The 22,424-nt window shown below is 36.3% G+C and overlaps 1 protein-coding gene, 1 non-coding gene and 1 pseudogene across 8 annotated transcripts in view; all 3 read left to right on the top strand.

Moving 5' to 3' along the window:
• Positions 1 to 22,424, top strand: part of ABHD18 (abhydrolase domain containing 18) — a 43,365-nt gene that overhangs the window by 16,795 nt on the left and 4,146 nt on the right. For 3 of the 7 annotated variants that reach the window (XM_060401027.1, XM_060401026.1, XM_060401028.1), the window contains 8 exons: positions 1,025 to 1,125; positions 3,572 to 3,650; positions 3,979 to 4,065; positions 5,443 to 5,468; positions 13,776 to 13,914; positions 16,448 to 16,537; positions 17,161 to 17,262; positions 21,346 to 21,724. In XM_060401027.1, the coding sequence (XP_060257010.1) occupies positions 1,025 to 1,125; positions 3,572 to 3,650; positions 3,979 to 4,065; positions 5,443 to 5,468; positions 13,776 to 13,914; positions 16,448 to 16,537; positions 17,161 to 17,262; positions 21,346 to 21,724 (1,003 nt within the window). Of the gene's footprint in view, positions 1 to 1,024; positions 1,126 to 3,571; positions 3,651 to 3,978; positions 4,066 to 4,430; positions 4,495 to 5,442; positions 5,469 to 13,775; positions 13,915 to 14,350; positions 14,591 to 16,447; positions 16,538 to 17,160; positions 17,263 to 21,345; positions 21,725 to 22,424 lie in introns of those variants that run through there. The other 4 variants (XM_060401029.1, XM_060401030.1, XM_042234352.2 and 1 more) reach the window with 4 other exon arrangements.
• LOC114108882 (small nucleolar RNA SNORA42/SNORA80 family) lies at positions 13,978 to 14,111 on the top strand. The gene has a single exon (XR_003585617.2). It is a non-coding gene; the product is annotated as a small nucleolar RNA SNORA42/SNORA80 family (small nucleolar RNA).
• On the top strand, positions 17,417 to 21,349 carry LOC121816922 (small integral membrane protein 15-like; annotated as a pseudogene).

The following is a 22,424-nucleotide window of genomic DNA, read 5'->3' as shown; positions in this document are numbered from 1 at the left end:
GTTCCATGTCCAGTTCTAACTGTTGCTTCTTGACCTTCATACAGATTTCCCAGGAGGCAGGTCAGGTGGTCTGGTATTCCCATCTCTTTCAGAATGTTCCACAGTTTATTGTGATTCACACAGTCAAAGGCTTTGGCGTAGTCGATAAAGCAGAAGTAGATGTTTTTCTGGAACTCTTGCTTTTTCGATGATCCAATGGATGTTGGCAATTTGATCTCTGGTTCCTCTGCCTTTTCTGAATCCAGCTTGAACATCTGGAAGTTCATGGCTTGGAGAATTTTGAGTATTACTTTGCTAGCATGTGAGATGATTACTTTACTAGCTTGTGAGAACCCCATGAACAGTATGTGATGTTATACTGCTGATTTAATTTTGACTGTTATCCTGATAAAGATTTTTTTAATTTAAAAAAATAACTATTCGAGGTGAAAAAAGTTAGGTGTTGAATATTAGCAAATGCCTTTGCTATATATGCAAGTATGACATTTTTCCTTACATGAATCTTACATCAATAGCTTGCCTGAAAATAAGCCATTCTGACATATATAATGTCAACCCTTATTTGACAGTGGTAAATTATAATTTGTTTGTAAGTTGTTTTTATACTTATCTTTATATTGTTGAATTTTTGTAGTGGGTATTTAGTTTTGTTATTATACAAATTGTCCTTATACAAATGAGCTTTACTTATAGATTATTTTCCCAAATAGACTAAAGTAAAGGAAATGAAGGAGCATGTCTCTAGAAAGCAGAATGGTGCAAAAGGATACACAGGAGTAGGAGTGTGTGTTCAGTCCTGTCCAATTCTTTGTGACTCCATGGACTGAAGCCCACCAGGATCCCCTGTCCACGGAATTCTCCAAGCAAGAACACTGGAGTGGGTTGCCATTTCGTTCTCCAAAATGATGCATAGTCAGGAAGAAAAAAATGTTTTAATGAAATAGAACTTTTAAATAGAAAAACATCTATGATAGACTGAGATATCGTCATCCTGTGTATACAACTTGGTTTTGCTTTTTTTTAGATTGAAGAGCAATCAGATTGTAAGATCCTAGATGGACACTTTGTTTCCCCCATGGCCCATTATGTGCCTGATATCATGCCAATTGAATCTGTTATCGCTAGGTAAGAATTTTCATTTAGAAAGTTACGGTAGTAGATTGTTTATGTTGATGTATGCAATTAATATCAATGTCATTACTTCAAATTACTTTTTAATTACAATAATTACTCAGTATTTTTCCATTAAAATATGGAGGGAGAGTAAAAGTTTAAAGTTTAGTATACATTTGAACTTAAACTGTTACCAGCATAATCTTCAAAATATCAAGAAGTGGTACAGTGCTGGGAATACTAAAAGAAGCAGTCATTGTGCTTAGTCACTTAGTCATGTCCAACTCTTTTCAAACCCATGGACTACAGCCCGCCAGGCTCCTCTGTCCATGGGGATTCTCCAGGCAAGAAAACTCGAGTGGGTTGCCATGTCCTCCTCCAGGGGATCTTCCCAACCCAGGGATCAAACCCAGATGTCCCACACTGAAGGCAGACTCTTTACCAACTGAGCCACCAGGGAAGCCCAAAATGAGGCAGAGCTGTTAGCGTTGGTAGTTTTGACTTGAGACAGAAAACTAGGAGTTAGTTTGCATGAGCATAGAACAGAAATAATCATTAAACCATCCTAAATTTACATGTCTATATTCTATTTAACAATTTGATGACTCAGCAGTTAAAGAATCTGCCTGCAGTACAGAAGACACAAGAAACTCGGGTTTGATCCCTAGGTCAGGAAGATCCCCTGGAGAAGGAAATGGCAACCCACTCCAGTATTCTTGCCTGAAAAATCCTGTGGACAGAGGACATAGTCCAAAGGGTCACAAAGAGTCAGACATGACTGAGTGACTAAGCACATACAAGTAGTGGTGTTTTCCCTTGCCCAGGCAAAGTAAGCTTAGAATTCAGGTTTATGTTGCCCAAGACTGCAACCATCTGAGGTCAAACCTTGAGCTGACCAGAATTCTACTATGATTATTATTCCAGAATGTCAACTGCTAAGAAAACTGAAGAGAAAAATAAATCAGTTTGGGAAGATAAAATTCTGAAAATGGATAGTTGTAGGGGTTGCTCAATAATGTAAATGTACTTAATGTCACTAAACTGTACAATTAAAAATGGTAAATTTTATCTTATATATATATATCTTACTACAATGGTTAAAACAGAGTCATATAGGAAAAAACATTATAGAGGAGACTAAAATATTATAAGAAGAAGACGACAAATAGATATTTTATGGGGGGGTATGGTTTGCTTTTACCGTCAAACATAAAAGTTTTAATAAATCTTGTCATAACTCCAAGTTGAGAAAAAGATAACCATGAACTGTTTTGTTGATACATTAACAGCTTGTACAGCCAAGCATTATTCCTGCAAGGAGAAAAAGTAGAGCTATCTAAAGAATTGTTTTTCTAGGACTTAATCATATTTGTTGATGTCTTTACAAAATAAGAAAATTTCATTTTGCATATATAAAGTTGTGGTATTGCTGCTGCTACTGCTAAGTCACTTCAGTCGTGTCCGACTCTGTATGACCCCATAGACGGCAGCCCATCAGGCTCCCCCGTCCCTGGGGTTCTCCAGGCAAGAACACTGGAGTGGGTTGCCATTTCCTTCTCCAGTGCATAAAAGTGAAAAGTGAAAGTGAAGTCACTTAGTCGTGTCCGACTCTTTGCGAGCCCATGGACTGCAGCCTACCCAGGCTCCTCCGTCCATGGGATTTTCCAGGCTAGAGTACTGGAGTGGGATGCCATCGCCTTCTCCGTCTTACAGGTTAAACTATCTGAAACATTGGCTTGAGCTCTGCCCACTTCCCACAGACACAGCATCTGATGTGCTGTTTCTATTGACCATTTAAGTAGTAATCAGTAGCCATTTCCTCAGGGTGGGAAGGTTCTTCTCCAGCCACTTAATATTTTTGGATATGGTTTCCAGAATAATTTGAATATATCTAGATGTGATCCTTGGACCTTAAGAGATTCAAAAAACAGTTCCACCTCCTGCAACTCATCCTTGGAAGAAAAATGAGATGTTGTACCGGAGACCATCATTCTTATGGGGAATGAGCCCAAATCAAATTTTTTAAGAAGATGGGTCCAATTTTCTTTTACAAAGTTCCAGGCTAGTTGCTGCCCCTCTGGATTTCTGGCAATCGCAAAAAGAGCTGCCAAGTCCAGTGTCTAGATAACCTTTCCTTCCATTCCTAGTTCAATTAACTTCATTAACTTTTCCTGATGTTTGCTGGTTGACAGTGCATACAGGATTTTGTTATAAGGTAAAAATGATTATGCTAAATTCTGTGCTTATAATTAAATATTTTAACACTGTAATACAAAGCAAATTTACAATTCTTTGTTGCCATTGGGCAAACAGTAGCTTAATCAGTCACTTACAATTTAAATGTCAAAATTCTAAATGATTTTTTCTCCCAAAAAATTTAATTATGGAACTTTAAAGAATTCAAAGTTCATATTTAAAGCCTTTTAGTTTCACTGATGTGTCATCTTATTTTAAATAGGTTCCAATTTATTGTGCCTAAAGAGTGGAACAGCAAATACAGACCTGTATGCATTCATCTTGCTGGAACAGGAGATCATGTAAGACTTTGTTATGAACCCACATACTCTCCTTAATAGATGTATTTATTATATCTTTACATTTAATTTTTATTTAATATTTGAATATAGTTTATTTACAATGTTGTGTTAGTTTCAGGTGTACAGCAAAGTGATTCAGTTATACATATACATATATCTATTCTTTTTCAGATTCTTTTCCCTTATAGGTTATTACAAAATACTTAGTAGAGTTCCCTGTGCTATTTGTCCTTGTTAATTGTCTATCTTATATATAGTTGTATATGTTAATCTCAAACTTCTAATTTACTTACTGTATTCTTAAGTATGTCATCTTTTCTTTCCTCAGCATTACTGGAGACGACGAACACTAATGGCTCGTCCTATGATTAAAGAAGCCCGAATGGCCTCTTTGCTGTTAGAAAACCCTTATTATATCCTTTTATAATACCTTGAAATCTTTTATTTATTTATTTATTTATTTATTTATAGATTTAGTTATCAAAAGGAATGATAGATACTATCCAACTTTTCTACAGTAGTGGAATTTGTCAGTTCAGAAAATGCTTAAGAAGCAAGAATGAAAAGAAGTGAAAAATTGTTCATACCTTTTTAAAAGGCAATTTATGGATTTTATTTCTATTATATAATAAAGATAAACTGCCCTCCTGGTTCCTTTGAGTTTTATACAGGAAGTCAAGTGTTTGACTTACTAAGTAAGCTCATATTTCAAATGCATTTACATTTAAATATCAGTTGAGGTTTAGAAATAGTTCTTAACTTAAATTTCAAGATGACATCAGACTATTCCCAGAAGAAGGAAGGAAACTGATGCGCAGATATAAAGAAATGTTCAGCGTTGGTGGTAATAACAGAAATAAATGTAAAGTTAAAGCAACAATTAGAAAAAATTTTTTAAAATAAAACACAGTAACCATAAGGCTGTTGGGAAATGGCACTTTCAATACTGATGACTGTTCAACCTTTTAAAAGCATTTTTACTATATGCATTGTGAGCCTTTAAAAATCTCATATCCCTTGACAGAGTCATATTAATTCTGGGAAGTTTACTCTAAGGTTAAGCCCATTGGAAATAAATGTCTAACAGTAGAAAAATGGTTAATTAAATTGTGGTTTATAACATTGGAATGTTATATGATTGGTTATTTTATGTTTGTTACTTTTCTCATTTACCATCTGTATAACCTTGAAAACAGTCATTCAGTAGATTTTAGCAAGTTATTATTAAAAGTTTACAATAATGAATGAAAAGTATTTTTAATGCAAAAATAATGTATAAAACTATGATATGACATAGGTATAAAAAAACCTAGAACAGAAAGTTCACTAAAAAACTGTGCAAAAAAAAAACTATGCAGAAGTGAAAATGTTGGAAAGAAGTATACCAAAGTATTAATATGGTTGTCTGTAGATAAAATAGTTTTTCTTCAAACATGCTTTTCTGTATTTTCAAGATTTTCTATAAAAATGTATACATGAAGAAAGAAATCAATAAACTTCATTTTAAAATTATGTTGACAATTACACAACCTTGTTGAATATACTAAAAACATTGAATTGTACACCTTAAATGGATGAATTGTCTGGTTGTGACTATATTTCAATTAAGCTTTTTTAAAAAAGAAAAAGACTTAAGTTGAAAAACTTGAACAGCCTATACGAGATAACTGGAAAATAGTTATTTCAGCATTAAATTGTCTTCAAATTTATCTGTTTTGCTTAAGTTAATGTGTTTTGAGACACATCATATTTAATTATTGTAATACTTTCTCTTTGACCCACATCCTTAAATGGCTGCAGGAAACCCAAGGACCAAATGTAAGTATGTGTTACCTTCATTTTCCAGTCTTTATACTAAATTTTCAGCAATTCTGAAATTTTTGGTAGGCTAACCATTTTTAAGTTTAATATCCAAGTGTTATTGGGGAAGATTTTCTGTTATAAAACTGAAAATTTAACACATATTATCTTAAATTGTTGTTTTAAGCCTTTTGCAATGTCTAATAAAAAGATAAAAAAGAAATTTTAATAGGTTGACTAAAGATATATTGTATTTGTAAAACTGTAACCAAAGAAATTAAAAGACTTTCCCTTTTTAAGGTACATTTAGTTTGTGAAATGAAACACTACTCTTTTTATTTTTGCAATGTATATTATAGGTAATCTGAAGATAAGCTTTTTTTGTCTTTTAAAATGATGAAGTTTTAAATCAGTTTTTTTATGTTTCTGTAATTTTTTTTTTTAGTTTTTTATTTTTTTAATTTTAAAATATTTAATTCTTACATGCATTCCCAAACATGAACCCCCTTCCCACCTCCCTCCCCATAACATCTCTGTGGGTCATCCCCATGCACCAGCCCCAAGCATGCTGTATCCTGCATCAGACATAGACTGGCGATTCGATTCTTACATGATAGTATACATGTTACAATGCCATTCTCCCAAATCATCCCACCCTCTCCCTCTCCCTCTGAGTCCAAAAGTCCGTTATACACATCTGTGTCTTTTTTGCTGTCTTGCATACAGGGTCGTCATTGCCATCTTTCTAAATTCCATATATATGTGTTAGTATACTGTATTGGTGTTTTTCTTTCTGGCTTACTTCACTCTGTATAATCGGCTCCAGTTTCATCCATCTCATCAGAACTGATTCAAATGAATTCTTTTTAACGGCTGAGTAATACTCCATTGTGTATATGTACCACAGCTTTCTTATCCATTCATCTGCTGATGGACATCTAGGTTGTTTCCATGTCCTGGCTATTATAAACAGTGCTGCGATGAACATTGGGGTACATGTGTCTCTTTCAATTCTGGTTTCCTCGGTGTGTATGCCCAGCAGTGGGATTGCTGGGTCATAAGGCAGCTCTATTTGCAATTTTTTAAGGAATCTCCACACTGTTCTCCATAGTGGCTGTACTAGTTTGCATTCCCACCAACAGTGTAGGAGGGTTCCCTTTTCTCCACACCCTCTCCAGCATTTATTGCTTGCAGATTTTTGGATTGCAGCCATTCTGACTGGTGTGAAGTGGTACCTCATTGTAGTTTTGATTTGCATTTCTCTAATAATGAGTGATGTTGAGCATCTTTTCGTGTGTTTGTTAGCCATCCGTACGTCTTCTTTGGAGAAATGTCTATTTAGTTCTTTGGCCCATTTTTTGATTGGGTTGTTTATTTTTCTGGAATTGAGCAGCATAAGTTGCTTGTATATTTTTGAGATTAGTTGTTTGTCAGTTGCTTCATTTGCTATTATTTTCTCCCATTCAGAAGGCTGTCTTTTCACCTTGCTTATATTTTCCTTTGTTGTGCAGAAGCTTTTAATTTTAATTAGATCCCATTTGTTTATTTTTGCTTTTATTTCCAGAATTCTGGGAGGTGGATCATAGAGGATCCTGCTATGATTTATGTCTGAGAGTGTTTTGCCTATGTTCTCCTCTAGGAGTTTTATAGTTTCTGGTCTTACATTCAGATCTTTAATCCATTTTGAGTTTATTTTTGTGTGCGGTGTTAGAAAGTGATCTAGTTTCATTCTTTTACAAGTGGTTGACCAGTTTTCCCAGCACCACTTGTTAAGGAGATTGTCTTTACTCCATTGTATATTCTTGCCTCCTTTGTCAAAGATAAGGTGTCCATATGTGTGTGGATTTATCTCTGGGCTTTCTATTTTGTTCCATTGATCTATATGTCTGTCTTTGTGCCAGTACCATACTGTTTTGATGACTGTGGCTTTGTGTAGAGCCTGAAGTCAGGCAAGTTGATTCCTCCAGTTCTTATTTCTCAAGATTGCTTTGGCAATTTGAGGTTTTTTGTATTTCCATAAAAATCTTGAAATTATTTGTTCTAGTTCTGTGAAAAATATCTCTGGTAGCTTGATAGGGATTGCATTGAATTTGTAAATTGCTTTTGGTAATATACTCATTTTTACTATATTGATTCTTCCGATCCATGAACATGGTATATTTCTCCATCTATTAGTGTCCTCTTTGATTTCTTTCATCAGTGTTTTATAGTTTTCTATATATAGGTCTTTAGTTTCTTTAGGTAGATATATTCCTAAGTATTTTATTCTTTTCGTTGCAATGGTGAATGGAATTGTTTCCTTAATTTCTTTTTCTACTTTCTCATTATTAGTGTATAGGAATGCAAGGGATTTCTGTGTGTTGATTTTGTATCCTGCAACTTTACTATATTCATTGATGAGCTCTAGTAATTTTCTGGTAGAGTCTTTAGGGTTTTCCATGTAGAGGATCATGTCATCTGCAAACAGTGAGAGTTTTACTTCTTCTTTTCCAATTTGGATTCCTTTTATTTCTTTTTCTGCTCTGATTGCTGTGGCCAAAGCTTCCAGAACTATGTTGAATAGTAGCGGTGAAAGTGGACACCCTTGTCTTGTTCCTGACTTTAGGGGAAATGCTTTCAATTTTTCACCATTGAGGATAATGTTTGCTGTGGGTTTGTCATATATAGCTTGAATAGAAGGAACATACCTCAACATAATAAAAGCTATATATGTAATTTATTAATATATTGTGTTTGATTTTGGTTCATTCAATAGATATTTGACCCTAACCACTGTAAGATAGCAACAAAACTACAAGGTTCTTACTTTCATAGAGTTTATATTCTAGTATGGGAGCTATATAAAAATAAAAGGTAATTTTAGGTGCTTACAATGCCATGAAGAAAATGAAGCAGATAAATGGGAGAAAGAACTATAGGGGGTGAGTGCATGGTTGAAGCAGTATTAGATATGAGGACATGATATAATGAAAAGAAACTTCCAGGAGATAGTGAAGGACAGGGAAGCCTGGCGTGCTACAGTGCATGAGGTCACAAAGAGTCAAACATGACTTAGCGACTAAACAACAACAACAACTATGCTTCGAATTTTACTGTATGTGCATTGGGAAGCCTCTGGAGAATTTCAAGCAAAGGAGCGATCTGATCTATGTTTTTAAAGGCCTGTCTGGCTTACTGGGGCAAGAGTAGTAGTAAAGTAGCTTCACATAGGAGACTATTACAATTCAGTTCAGTTCAGTTGCTCAGTCGTGTCTGACTCTTTGTGACCCCATGAACTGCAGCACGCCAGGCCTCCCTGTCCATCACTAACTCCCAGAGTCCACCCAAACCCATGTCCATTGAGTCGGTGATCCCATCCGACCTTCTCATCCTCTGTCGTCCTCTTCTCCTCCTGCCCCCAATCCCTCCCAGCATCAGGGTCTTTTCCAGTGAGTCAGCTCTTCGTATCAGGTGGCCAAAGTATTGGAGTTTTAGCTTCAACATCAGTCCTTCCAATGAACACTCAGGACTGATCTCCTTTAGAATGGACTGGTTGGATCTCTTCGCAGTCCAAGGGACTCTCAAGAGTCTTCTCCAACACCACGGTTCAAAAGCATCAATTCTTATGCGCTTAGCTTTCTTTATAGTCCAAATTTCACATCCATACATGACCACTGGGAAAACCATAACCTTGACTAGATGGACCTTTGTTGGCAAAGTGATGTCTCTGCTTTTTAATATGCTCTCTAGGTTGGTCATAACTTTCCTTCCAAGGAGTAAACGTCTTTTAATTTCATGGCTGCAGTCACCATCTGCAGTGATTTTGGAGCCCCCCAAAATAAAGTCTGACACTATTTCCACTGTTTCCCCATCTACTTCCCATGAAGTGATGGGACCGGATGCCATGATCTTAGTTTTCTGAATGTTGAGCTTTAAGCCAACTTTTTCACTCTCCTCTTTCACTTTCATCAAGAGGCTTTTTAATTCCTCTTCACTTTCTGCCATAAGGGTGGTGTCATCTGCGTATCTGAGGTTATTGATATTTCTCCCGGCAATCTTGATTCCAGCTTGTGCTTCCTCCAGCCCAGCGTTTCTCAGGATGTACTTTGCATATAAGTTAATTTCAATAATGCAGGGGAAAATTGGACTAAAGTCAAGTGGTAGCAGGGGAAATGAAAAGAAGTACTAATGTACTTTAGATAAAATTTACAAGTTGAAATGGTAAGACTTGTTAAAAAATTGGATATTGTGGGTAAGAGATCAAAAGTTCTTCCTTGGGCATGTTAAACTTGTAATGACTGTTAGACCTGCAAGTGAAGAAGTAGGAAAATGGAAAGTGCTGGGGAGAGAGAAGTCACGTGTTCAAAGTGGTTATAACAGGCTTCCCAGGTGTATCAGTGGTAAAGAATCCTCCTGCCAAGCAGGAGACCTGAGTTCGATCCCTGGGCTGGGAAGATCCCCTGGAGAAGGAAATGGCAATCGAATCCATTGTTCTTGCCTGAGAAGTCCTATGGAAGAAGAGCCTGGCAGACTACAGTGCATGGGGTCACAAAGAGATGGACACAATTTAGCGAGTAAACCACCACCACCATAGGTCTTTATAAAGTCGTGAGAACATGAAAGAGGTACAGACAAAAGCACAGTGCAGTGGAGGCCAGCCTATATTCTGTGAAGGATAGTTTAGAATTTCCTTTCGAAACCTTGTGAAAAGTTAAAATGCACAACTAAATAGTTCAAGAATTCTTACTTAGGAGCCATGCCATAAATTCAGAACTAGGTGTGTCATATAAGTGGTTAAAAAGTGCAAGAGGTTATTGAGTTCTAAGAAGCAGCATAGGTTTAATAGGAAATCTGTGACTTTGGAGTCATAGACATATTTTGGAATCATAACTTACCATTTGCTAATTGTATGGCCTAACTCATTTATGATGTGGGAATACTAAATAATTTCTTCCATGAAGGATTGTTGAGAATTATGTTTATAAGTTATCCTATCAGATATTATATACCCAAGAAATATAATACTTTATTTTGTTTTTCTTAAACATTGCAATTCATCCTAAGAAATTGCTTATAACTTAAATTATAATAAAGTTCTCTCTCACTTTCATCTCTCTCTCTTTCTCTCTCTCTCAAAGCCATCTATGCCTGCTTTCATCAAAAATGGTTAAACTATTTGAGACTCAGTCCATTGCTAACAAAGAACCACTGTCCTAGAACCTACATTAGTAACTTCTATGTAAAAGAGCCAACTGAAGTGGAACTAAGAATTCAAACTTCCATACCAGGCTAAAATAAGTAATCAGGAGAACTATGATCATAAATAGAAAATTGGAACAAGGATAGAAATCCAGTGTAAGGGTAAATAGCCTTTTTATGATGATGAATATAATTTATTTTGGCAAAAGATAGCCAAGTTTCTATAAAGAGAAAGCTGCTTTGTGGACTTAACTCTAAGAGGATGTGGTAGGACAGTGGAGATAAGGTCTTCTGGGAGCCAGAGTTCTGTTTTTCAAAGCTTTGCGTTCCTATGGCACTTGGTTCTTTGCACATAATTATTCTATTAAGAACATAATAATTCTACATAATTATTCTACATATAATAACCATTGACAAAGCGAATTTTTATACATTCTGGCAATGTTTCCTATAGGAATATGTCTTTATGTGAATTCAATTTTGAAAATAGATTATAACTTGGTCATTTTAGTAATAAAGTCATATTTTTAATCATTATATAAGAATGGTTCTGGATTCTAAAAATATGTAGTAAAATAATTCTTACAAGTAAATACTTGTATGTAAAATCAGTTTCTAAAACAGAAAGTTTCAGTTGGTGTGTTTAAATTCATCAAAACATATTTTTATAAAAATTATTTTTCTAATAGTCAAGATTTCAGTAATTCAGGAGACTAGTATTAGGTTGAATTCTTTTACATTGCTATTTATTTTCCTTTTGTTCTTGTTGCCTTGTTCCTTTTTTACTATTTTAATTTTATTGGAGTATAGTTGATTTACAGTGTTGTGTTAGTTTTAGGTGTGCACCAAAGTGATTCAGTTATACATCTATCTATTCTTTTTTTGATTCTTCTCTTATATAGGTTATCACAGAATATTGAGTAGTGTTCCCTGTGCTATACAGTATGTCTCTGTTGGTTATCTATCTTATGTATTGTAGTGTGGGCACGTTTATTCCAAAATCCTGATTTATTCCTTCCCTTCACAGTTCCCCTTTGGCAGCCATAAGTTTATTTTCAATATCTGTAAGTCTGTTTCTGCTTTGTAAATAAGTTCATTTGTATCATTTTAAAACTAGATTCCTCATATGAGTGATAGCATATGATATGTCTTTCTTTGTCTTAGTACGATAATCTTGAGGTCCATCCATGTTGCTGCAAATGGCACTATTTCATCGTTTTTTATGGTTGAGTAATAAACAGTCCATTGTATAAATATACCACATCTTTATCATTCTTCTATCAGTGGGCATTTAGGTTGCTTCCATGTCTTGACTATTGTAGATAGTGCTGCAGTGAACACTGGGATGAGTGTATCCTTTTGGATTTTGGTTTTCACCAGATATATACTCAGGAATGGGATTGATGGATCATATGGTAGTTATTTATTTACTTTTTAATGGAACTTCCATACTGTTCTCCTTAGTGGTTATACCAATTTGCATTCCAACCAACAGTATAGGAGGGTTTCCTATTCTCCTTACCCTCTCCAGCATTTGCTGTTTGTGGACTTTTTGTTAATGGCCATTCTGACTGGTATGAAGTGTTACTTCATTGTGGTTTTGATTTGTGTTTCTCTGATAATTAGTGATGTTGAGTATCTTTTCATGTGCTTTTTGGTCATCTGCATGTCTTCTTTGGAGAAATGTCTCTTTAGATCTTCTGCCCATTTTTTTTGAGTGGGTGTTTTGTTTTTTTTTTCATATAGAGCTGCGTGGGCTCTATGTCAGTCGCTTTTTTTACAAATATTTTCTCCCAGCCTGTGGGGTGGTTTTTTTGTTTTGTTTATGATTTCCTTTGCTGTGCAAAAGGTTTTGAGTTTAATTAGGCCTCATTTGTTTATTTTCATTACTCTCGGAGATGGATCAAAAATGATATTGCTGGACTTCCCTGGCAGTCCAGTGGTTAAGACTCTGTGTTTCCAATGCTTGGGGGCACAGGTTCAATCCCTGGTCATGGAACTAAGATTCCACATGCTGTGTGGTGCAGCCAAAAAAAAAAAAGATATTGCTGTGATTTATGTCAAAGAGTGTTCTGCTTATGTTTTCCTCTAATAGGTTTTTGTGTTTTTTAATCTTATGGCCACACCACGCAGCATGTGGGACCTTATTTTCCCGACCAGGGATCAAACTTATACCCCCCTGCAATGGAAGTGCAGATTTTCAATGACTAGACTACCAGGAAAGTCCACTAAGACTTCTTAGTATCTGGTCTTACATTTAGGTCTTTAATCCATTTTGAGTTTATTTTTGTATATGGTGTTAGAGAGTTTCAAATTTCATTCTTTTACATGTAGCTGTCCAGTTTCCCCAGCACCACTTATTGAAGAGACTGTCTTTTCTCCATTGTGTATTCTTGCCTCTCTTGTCATAAATTAAATGACCATATATGCATGAGTTTATTTCTGGGCTTTCTATCCTGTTCCATTGATCTAGATTTCTGTTTTTGTGCCATTACCATATTGTCTTGATTACTGTAGCTTTGCCGTATGGTCTGAAATCAGAGAGTCTGACTCCTCCAGACTCCATTTTTCTTTCTTGAGATTGCCTTAGCTTTTCAGGGTCTTTTCTGTTTCCATACAAATTTAAGAGTTTTTTGATCTGGTTCTACAAAAATTATCTAGTATTAGGTTTCAATTCTTACATATATATATATATATATTTTTTTTTTTAATGTGAGCTTTAAGCTCTGTTGTAATTTTTTTTTCCTAAGAATGGACAACTGTAAATTTGTTTTTCCTTTTATTGATGTGGTAATTTAACTAAAAATTGACAATACAGAAATATTATTTTCCCATACATATTTTAACAGTTTTAAGTTCTGTCAAATAAATAATATGTTCTCCTCTGGATTTCAAAATAGCTCAGTAGTTGAAATTCAATGAAGGTTGTATGTTGTAGAGCAGATACAACTTTTTAAGTTTTAGGTGATTAATATGTAGAACAATGTTAGCAGCAATTTAATTTTATCAATTTATACCATTGTTTTATTAATACTTAGCTATCTGGTCCTTTAAAAGAAAAGCATGCATTTTGGCTGCCTTTTGTAAATTTGTGTGTATAAAAATGTAAAAACATAAATAATTTTCTCTTTTCTTTTGTGAGGCTAGAAGGTCCAGCTTAAAAAACGTGTCCGACCTTTTTGTGATGGGAGGAGCTCTTGTTTTAGAATCTGCAGCTCTCTTGCACTGGCTAGAGAGGGAGGGTTATGGACCTCTAGGAATGACCGGAATATCTATGGGAGGACATGTAAGCATTTTCATTTCAACTTATATTTAATTGTGGTTATGTTTATAAGATCTATGGAATCAAGCATGGTAGTGGATTTATGGCTTGTCCTCTGTGGGCATCTCACGGTAGACCCATGCCAGAGAAAACTGCAGCTTCAAACTACTGCCCTGTCTCCTTACCTGTGGGCTGTGAGCACTGAAGAGGGTTGTGAAGTGGGTGGAAGGTCTAGAGAATCTAATTATTTACAAATTCGCTTTAGGGACTTCCCTGGCGGTCCTGTGGTTAAGATCCATGCTTCCAGTGCAGGGGTGTGGGTTTGATCCCTGGTCAGGGAACTAATGCTGCATGGTATGGCCAAAAGAAAAGAAATCACTTTAGGTATAGAAGTAATTTTACTTTTGGTGAAAGCAGAAACCAATTTTTTTTTAATATTTCTTCTTATTTATTTTATTTAGCTTCTCCAGGTCTTAATTGCAGCACACAGCATCTTTTAGTTGCAGCATATGGAATCTAGTTCCCTGAACAGGAATCCAACCTAGGCTCCTACATTGAGAGTGCAGAGTCCCAGTCACTGGACCACCAGGGAAATCCTGCAGGAACAGATTCTAAACTTTTATTCCAACTATTAAATAATGATTTTTTTGTGATTTATGGAGATACTGATTTTACTACTTACTTCACAGCTATATTTCAGGTATTAGATTTAATATTTTATTAAAAGTTGATAATAAAAATTAGCTTTTCAGATCTCAACTATAAATGCCTTATTTTGCTGTTAAATGCCTGAAGATAGCTGATTTGCAAAACACTTTTCGATTCTCTGTTCCCTTCATCCCCATACAATCAACCTATTTTACCTTTGCTTTCTAGAGTGTACAGTCTCCTCATTGGTTTCTCCGTTTAGTCTTTTCTCTCCTCAATCTTTTTCTTAAGAGCTTCTTCCCACACTATAATTAGTGTGGTCCCCCTGAATCTGTTCTCTGCTCTCTCCTGCTTAAAACCTGCCAAAGGTTTTACTATGGAACTGGCACTAGCTGTGCATCCCTCTACTGCCCCCTCACACCTTATCACCTAGCCAGGTAGCAGCTTGCCCTTCCGCTTCCAGGTTAGAGCATACTTCCTGTGGGAAGCTCTTCCTGATTCCCAGACCACACTTCATTTCTCAGTAACATATACTTATTTCTTTGCATTGTGATTGCTTGTCTAGCAGTCCATTTTCTCTGTAAAGCAGTTGATTCAGTGAGGGCCAGGAACATGACCCTCTGGCTCATTTCTTGGACATAACAATCATCCAGTACATTTATATCCATATCTATAGATACATATTCTTTATAATTCATTTGAATTATAAGATTATGTTTAAAAACTTACTCAAATTCAAAGCCGTCACCAAAGGCTGAAACTGATAAAATTAGCTTCAAAAACTCAAATTTGAAACAACTAAAGACACTGAAACTGAAAGGTGGGAAAAGATTCATTTTCCTGTCTAGTACTGTTTCCATTTTTATGACCTAAGTCAGAGTGTTATAATTTATAAGCTGGACTTCTACCTATTAACTGGTTTCCCTACCTCAAATCTCACCCTCTCTAATCAATCTTATAAAATACTGTTTAGCTTCATTGAATCAATTCTTTGACAATAACGCTACTTTGTTCCATCTCTTTATTAATTCCCCATTATCTATGGAACAAAGGAACCTCTGATCTGATCCTGATCAAGCTTTCTAGCCCTACCTGTCACCCTACTCCTCTGGGTACATATGCCCTATTGACCAGCCTAACTGAAGTATATTGGCTGTTTCCCCACCAGACTCTGTATTTCTCACCATCTGCCTTTGATCATACCACAAGACACCATCTATCTTTTCCCCCAAAAGACAACCAAATTTCATGAAGCCTTCTTTAATTCCTCTAGACAAAAGTAACATTTCACTTCTCATATTATATCATTTTATATCAGCTATATAATCTGCTTTGTAGTTCACCAAATTCTTGACATCTTTCAGTCAACCTCAAAAGTCTGAGATTTTTACTTATGGTCTTGCTCCACCTGAGCAGGTCACTTAAGTAATGAGTGTGCTTAGCCTACTGCCCAGGATCTACATCCCAGCATGTTTGCTCTATATTTACCCAGCAGAAAGTAGGTTTCTGTGAAGGGTCTTAAAATTTAAAAATACTTAAAATTTCCTAATATACTTTATTGGTTTTTTAGGAGGCAATTATACGTCATTGTTGAGTTTATGATCTGGGGAATTTGGAGAGGTTGCTAGACATTCTCATGAGTGTTTAAGAGACTTTGTGTTTATGTCTTATCTCACCAACTACTATACAAAATATTTTTTTACTTGGAAGATTAATTACTTTACAATGTTGTGGTTGCTTCCACCATACATCTAACATGAATCAGCCATAGGTATATATTTGTCCCCTCTCTCTTAAACCTCCCTCCCACCTCCCGCCCCATCCCACTCCCAAAGTACTTCTTAATATTAAATATTTTTCATTTAATGACTGTGAACTTTAAACTGAATCTCTCTGTGTTATCTTACAGATGGCTTCCTTAGCAGTATCCAACTGGCCTAAGCCCATGCCATTGATTCCATGTCTGTCTTGGTCCACAGCATCTGGGGTCTTCACTACGGTAATTTAATTGCAGTTAATATTTAGATAACTATATATAATTAAACATACTAGTTTTAAGGGTTCCCAAAATCACCCCCAGGTTTGGAGATTCACTGGAAGGAATCACAGGACTCAATATGTACTCATATTCTCAACTAAAACATATCGCAGCAAAAGGATTCACTATAAAATCAGCCAAGGAAAAAGGCACACAGGGTACAGTCCAGAAGAAACCAAGCATAAGCTTCCAAAGGAGTCTTTCAGAATGTTTAACTCCTTAAACAGTGAGTTATGACAATAGGTGCAAATTGTTGTCCATCAGTGAAACTCACCTTAGCCTTGAAGTCCGGGTATTCTCAGCCTCACATACTAAAATTCCAGATGGAAACTGCATTGTTTGTATCAGCAGTTTAGGCCCAGTGACCCCCATTTAGGAAGTTTTATATCAGGGTAAAGAACTATTGTTTACTAGTTAAATTACCAGACTCTAGTTAAGGTCCAACCTTACAAGTAGGCTTGTCCAGAGATAGGAAATTTCAAGCCTGCTTTGTTAATTTTTTTTCTGCACAGTAAGAATAATCAAACTATTGGACAACATGCTTTACAGATGTGATCTGATCTTAATATAGTTTGTTATTTCAGGGCGTGCTAAGTAAATCAATTAATTGGAGGGAACTAGAAAAGCAGTATTATACACAGACAGTTTATGAAGAAGAAATTATTCACATGCTTGAATACTGTGGAGTAAGTATTTTTAACTTTTGCATAACATGGGGGGGTGGATTTTGACCATGGTTAATGATTTAGATTTTTAAAAAGAATTGCAAATTTAAATATATATATATATATATATATATATATATACACATATATATATATATAGTTTTTCCTCTTTCTTCTTTTTTTTTTTTTTTTTTTTTGACCTTGCTGCACAACTTGTGAGACTTTGGCTCCCTGATCAGGGATTGAACCCAGGCCCTCGGCAGTGAGAGCACAGAGTTCTAACCACAGTCATGCAAAGCTAATGTATAGCTTACTACGGCTTCCCTGGTGGCTCAGAGGTTAAAGTGTCTGCCTCCAATGCGGGAGACCCGGGTTCGATCCCTGGGTTGGGAAGATCCCCTGGAGAAGGAAATGGCAATCCACTCCAGTATTCTTGCCTGGAGAATCCCATGGACAGAGAAGCCTAGTAAGTTACAGTCCACGGGGTCGCAAAGAGTCATGACTGAGCAACTTCATTTCACCTTCAATGCATTTATAATAGGTCAAGAATAGAACTTGACCACCCAGCTCAGCACTTAGCACCCAACCCAAAAACCTCTTTCATGTGTCCTAATCAAAAGGCCCTCCTCCCTCTACTGTTTAGTTATCATCATCCTGATTTTTATAGTAATTACTTCCTTTTGTCTTTAAGATAATTTTATTGTCCAAATACGCATTCCTAGATACACATCTTTTATTTGATGTGTCTTTTAAGTATCTTTAATCTATAAATTCTTCTTCATTCCTTTCTTTTCATTATAGTTTATCTGTTGAAGAACATGGGCTATTTACCTGTAGAGTTTCTCACAGCTGAGATTTTTGTTTGTATTCTCATGTATATTCCTCCATGTTCTTTGTTAAGAGTATAGGAAGCAGGTAATGTCTGGCTGCTCTTTCCTGTGGTGTAAGCAGCCGTTGATGCTTAATGCCTATGTCTATTAAATTGAGAGTTGCAAAATGCTGATTTAATTCTGTCCTTTTTTTTCATTTATTAATTTATTTTATTTTAAAAAGTCACTTCCTTTGCTAATTATTTTGGTTGTCTCGTAGTTCAGTTCATATTGTTGTTATTTAGTCGCTAAGTCCCATCCGACTCTTTTGCAACCCCTGCCAGCCTCCTCTGTCCGTGAGCTTTCCCAAGCAAGAATACTGGAGTGGGTTGCTATTTCCTTCTCTAAGGGATTTTCCTGACCCTGGGATGGAACCCAAGTCTCCTGCATTGGCACACAGATTGTTTGCCTCTGAGCCGTGAGGGAAGCCCTCAGTTCATATAGGAAAGGCTTAATTCTTTCCCTTAATTTACCAATTTTCAGGGAAATGAATTGCTTCCTGATTACTCTCCTAAAGTAGCCATTCTTTTCATGAATTTTAAAGTTTTGCATGTTCAGTTTGAAAGTTACTGATAATCTGGGTGAGTTGGGAGTCAGGGAGGCTGGTGGCACCCACTGCAGAGGTTTTGCCCCAGTGTCAGCTGAGGCAGCCATGGTGCTTTGCAAGGAGTGGCAGGGACCACCCTTGATTCTCACACACCCCCACCATGTGAGCCCCAGACAGAGGGTGGGTCAGCAGAGTGTGGCCCCAGGGGCCGGATGCAGGTGGGATGGCGGTGGGGGCTGAGGAGGGGGTCAGTGAGGAAGGGTGAGTGAGTGAAGGGGAAATACCAGTATGGAGGAAAAGTGCCGATGTCTTCAGGTGCCATGCTGGTCTGATCTGGAGATCAAACCATCTCAATCCCTTTTGAAAGGAAGGATATTCCTTAAAGAAATAATATTTATTCCTCCAAGCATGAGCTTGGAATCTGAAATTGAGGAACATGACAGAATTTAAGCCTTATCTCAAAAGTGTATGGCAGAGCTAAAGAAGACAACCAACCAAGGGTCACCTGAAAATGTGACTGGCTAATAATCCCAGGACAAAATTAGAGACTACTCAAGTTTCCCTCCTGGCCCAGACAGTAAAGAATATGCCTGAAATGCGGGAGACCCAGGTTCGATCCCTGGGTGGGAACAATCCCTTGGAGAAGGAAGTGTTAACCCACTCCAGTATTCTTGCCTGGAGAATTCCATGGACAAAGGAGCCTGATGGGCTACAGTGCATGGGCTTGCAAAGATTCAGACACAATTGAGCAACTGACACTCACTTTCACTCAAGCATAAGGCCTCTACAGAGATGTTTGATGTACAGGCCTGGGCTGAGTATTTTGTGATAGAGGCTTGCAAAAGATCCACATGGCTTCCTTACAACAGTTATTTTAGTCCTTACTCCATTGTTTCTGGCAAGTGCTGCACTGGCTTAGAAATTGGCAAGGCTGATTGAGGCCAAGGAAGAGTGTCAAGAAAATATTTCAAAAGTTAAAGGACTAAAAAAGGATTGACGGATAGAAGGGGAGTTTGGGGGAGAATGGATACATATGCATATATAGTTGAGTCCCTTCACTGTTCACCTTTAAGCTATTACAGCATTGTTAATCAGCTATACCTCAGTACAAAATAAAAAATTTTAAAAAAAGAAACTCTTCATGGAAAAAAGGGAAAAGGAATGAAGGAATGAACAGGCTCTGTAATCAGAGGAAAATTGTTTGGAAAATTATGCAGCTTTAGGAAGACCCATTAAAGTTTCTTTTCAGATCTTATAACAGTATTATTTAGTAAACAAAGTCTGAGAACATGGAAGAATCATGTTAGTTCTCACCTGTACTGTATCAACTTTTAGGCTTCATGTAGAAGTTTGTTGACAATTAATGTAAATTGATATTTATGCCATGGATTCTTTTTAACTGACTTAGTCATCTGCCATTTTGCAGCTTCTGTATTAAAATGAATACATCCTGTGGAGAAAAATGGCTTTACATTATGAACTCTGTTCAAATAATGGCTTAAAATGGGGTCCTGTTCTAGACAAAGGAGATTAAGAATGTCAAAATCAGAATTGTCCTGAGGTGAAATGCATGCTTAGGCTTAAAAGAGATATAGTGTATTAATTACATCTTTTATCATTATCACTTATTTCTTGGAAGGGACTCATTTCTGGCTCCCTCAAAGCAAAATAATATGTATTCAATGAGTACTTATTTTCTGTATTTTTCTCATCTTAGCTTTTGAGATACTTGTAATTACCAGACATTCTGCATTCTTAAAACTTTTCAGGATGGGGAACCCATGTACACCCATGGCTGATTCATGACAATGTGTGGCAAAAACCACTACAATATTGTAAAGGCAGTTAGCTGTTTGTCATATAAGCTGCAAGTATATTTTCCCAGGCTGTTCTTTTCTTTGACTGCTTTTGGTATCTGACAAACTTTATTTTTACTTAAATTGTAAGTTCTTAAATTTAGTGTGCATTATACTTTGGGAATTTTAATAATTAATATTTTTCTTGATAATTTTTAATTTTTCTTAGTTCAGCCTAAGAAAAGAATTTGGGGTGACTGAAGTATTACTGCTAGGATGCACTCCTAAGAATTTTAGAAGTTCTAAGGTTAAAACAAATCATGGATTTCAAAACTGTAATAATGCAAACATGACCCAAGCAAGATTTCCCTGGCAGCCCAGTGGTTAGGACTCTGCACTTGCACTGCTTGGGGGCCCAGATTCAGTCCTAGTCTGGGAAGCTAAGATCCTGCGAGCCTAGTGGTGCAGCCAAAACAAACAAAACAAAATGTGTCACAGGCTAAATGATACTCTTTACCATTTAGTAGGAAACATTTAGCAATAAAATATAATTTGTCTTAGTCCTCAGTTAGATTTGTATACCTTTTTTTCTGTTTTTTTTTAATTATGGTAAAATATATACCACATAAAATTTACCACTTAAACCATTTTTAAGTGTACAGTTCAGTAGTAGTAAGTACATTTACGTTGTTGTGTAACCATCACCTCCATCCATCACCACCACTCATCTCCAGAACTTTTTCCTCTTCCTAAACTGAAACTCCGTACCCATTAAACTACTTGTCCATTTATTCCTTGATGGATATATGTGTTTTCTCTTTGTTTTGACAAGGTTGTTACGTAAAATCCTATTTTATATTAAATGACATTTTCCTCTCTTTCATATGTTCAGACAGATTCTTTCAAAATGGGACAAGAGTTCGTGAAACGCTTCCCTAGCAGTGCAGACAAGCTAACTAACCTTAATCTGGTTTCTAGAACTTTAAATTTAGATATGACAGACCAAGCTGTGTCCCCAAAACCTGTTGAGTGCCATAAATCTAGTAGAACATCTATCAGTGCCACATCAGAAGGACTCTTGTTACAAGATACCTCGAAGATGGACTGCTTCAATCAAACACTTTCAACCAACAAAAGTAGTTACACAAGTTGTCGTCCTCAGTCATGCCACCTACTCAGTAAAGAACAAAGAAGAAACAATCTTCAGAAAGAATCTTTAATATTTATGAAAGGAGTTATGGATGAATGTACTCATGTAGCAAATTTCTCAGGTATTAATTTTTATATGAAATTGAGAATATATGCTGATGATAGGTAAAATGTGCAAAGTATCTTTACAGTATGCTATAATTTCATTTATCATTGGCTCCACAATGTGTTTTCTGAGATAAGTAAGTTATTTAAATGTATATTTACATTTTATCCATGAAAATCCAAGACCATTTTATTAGTTTGTTAAAAACATTGGGGTTTGTGTGTTCTTTAGAATACTCATCTCATTGTATTAGAGATGAGTATTATAATGTTATGGTTTAATATAGTTGATTTTTAAATTTTATTTATTTATTTTTCACTGTGTTGGGTCTTCATTGCCAAGTGGGCTTTTCTCTAGTTACAGGTAGTGGGGGCTACTCTCCTAGTTGCATGGGCTTCTCACTGCAGCGGCTTCTTGTGCTCAGCTCTGGGGTGCTCAGGCTTCGGTCGTTGCAGCTCCCAGGCTCTAGCACACAGGCTCAGTAGTTGTGGCACACAGGCTTAGCTTGCTCCACAGCATGTGGGATCTTCTTGGACCAGGGGTAGAACCCATGTCTCCTGCACTGGCAGGTGGATTCTTTACCACTGAGCCACCAGGAAAATCCAGTATAGTTGATTTTTAACTTAATGATCAAAAGTTTTAGTTTGGCAAGTATTTTTTGCATACTTACTGCATTGTATGGTGTCATTTTACTTTTCAATATGGTTACCAGTATT

The sequence above is a fragment of the Ovis aries genome, chromosome 17, assembly GCF_016772045.2.
Source record: "Ovis aries strain OAR_USU_Benz2616 breed Rambouillet chromosome 17, ARS-UI_Ramb_v3.0, whole genome shotgun sequence".
Lineage (NCBI taxonomy): Eukaryota > Metazoa > Chordata > Mammalia > Artiodactyla > Bovidae > Ovis > Ovis aries.
This window is presented reverse-complemented; position numbering and strand designations above follow the sequence as displayed.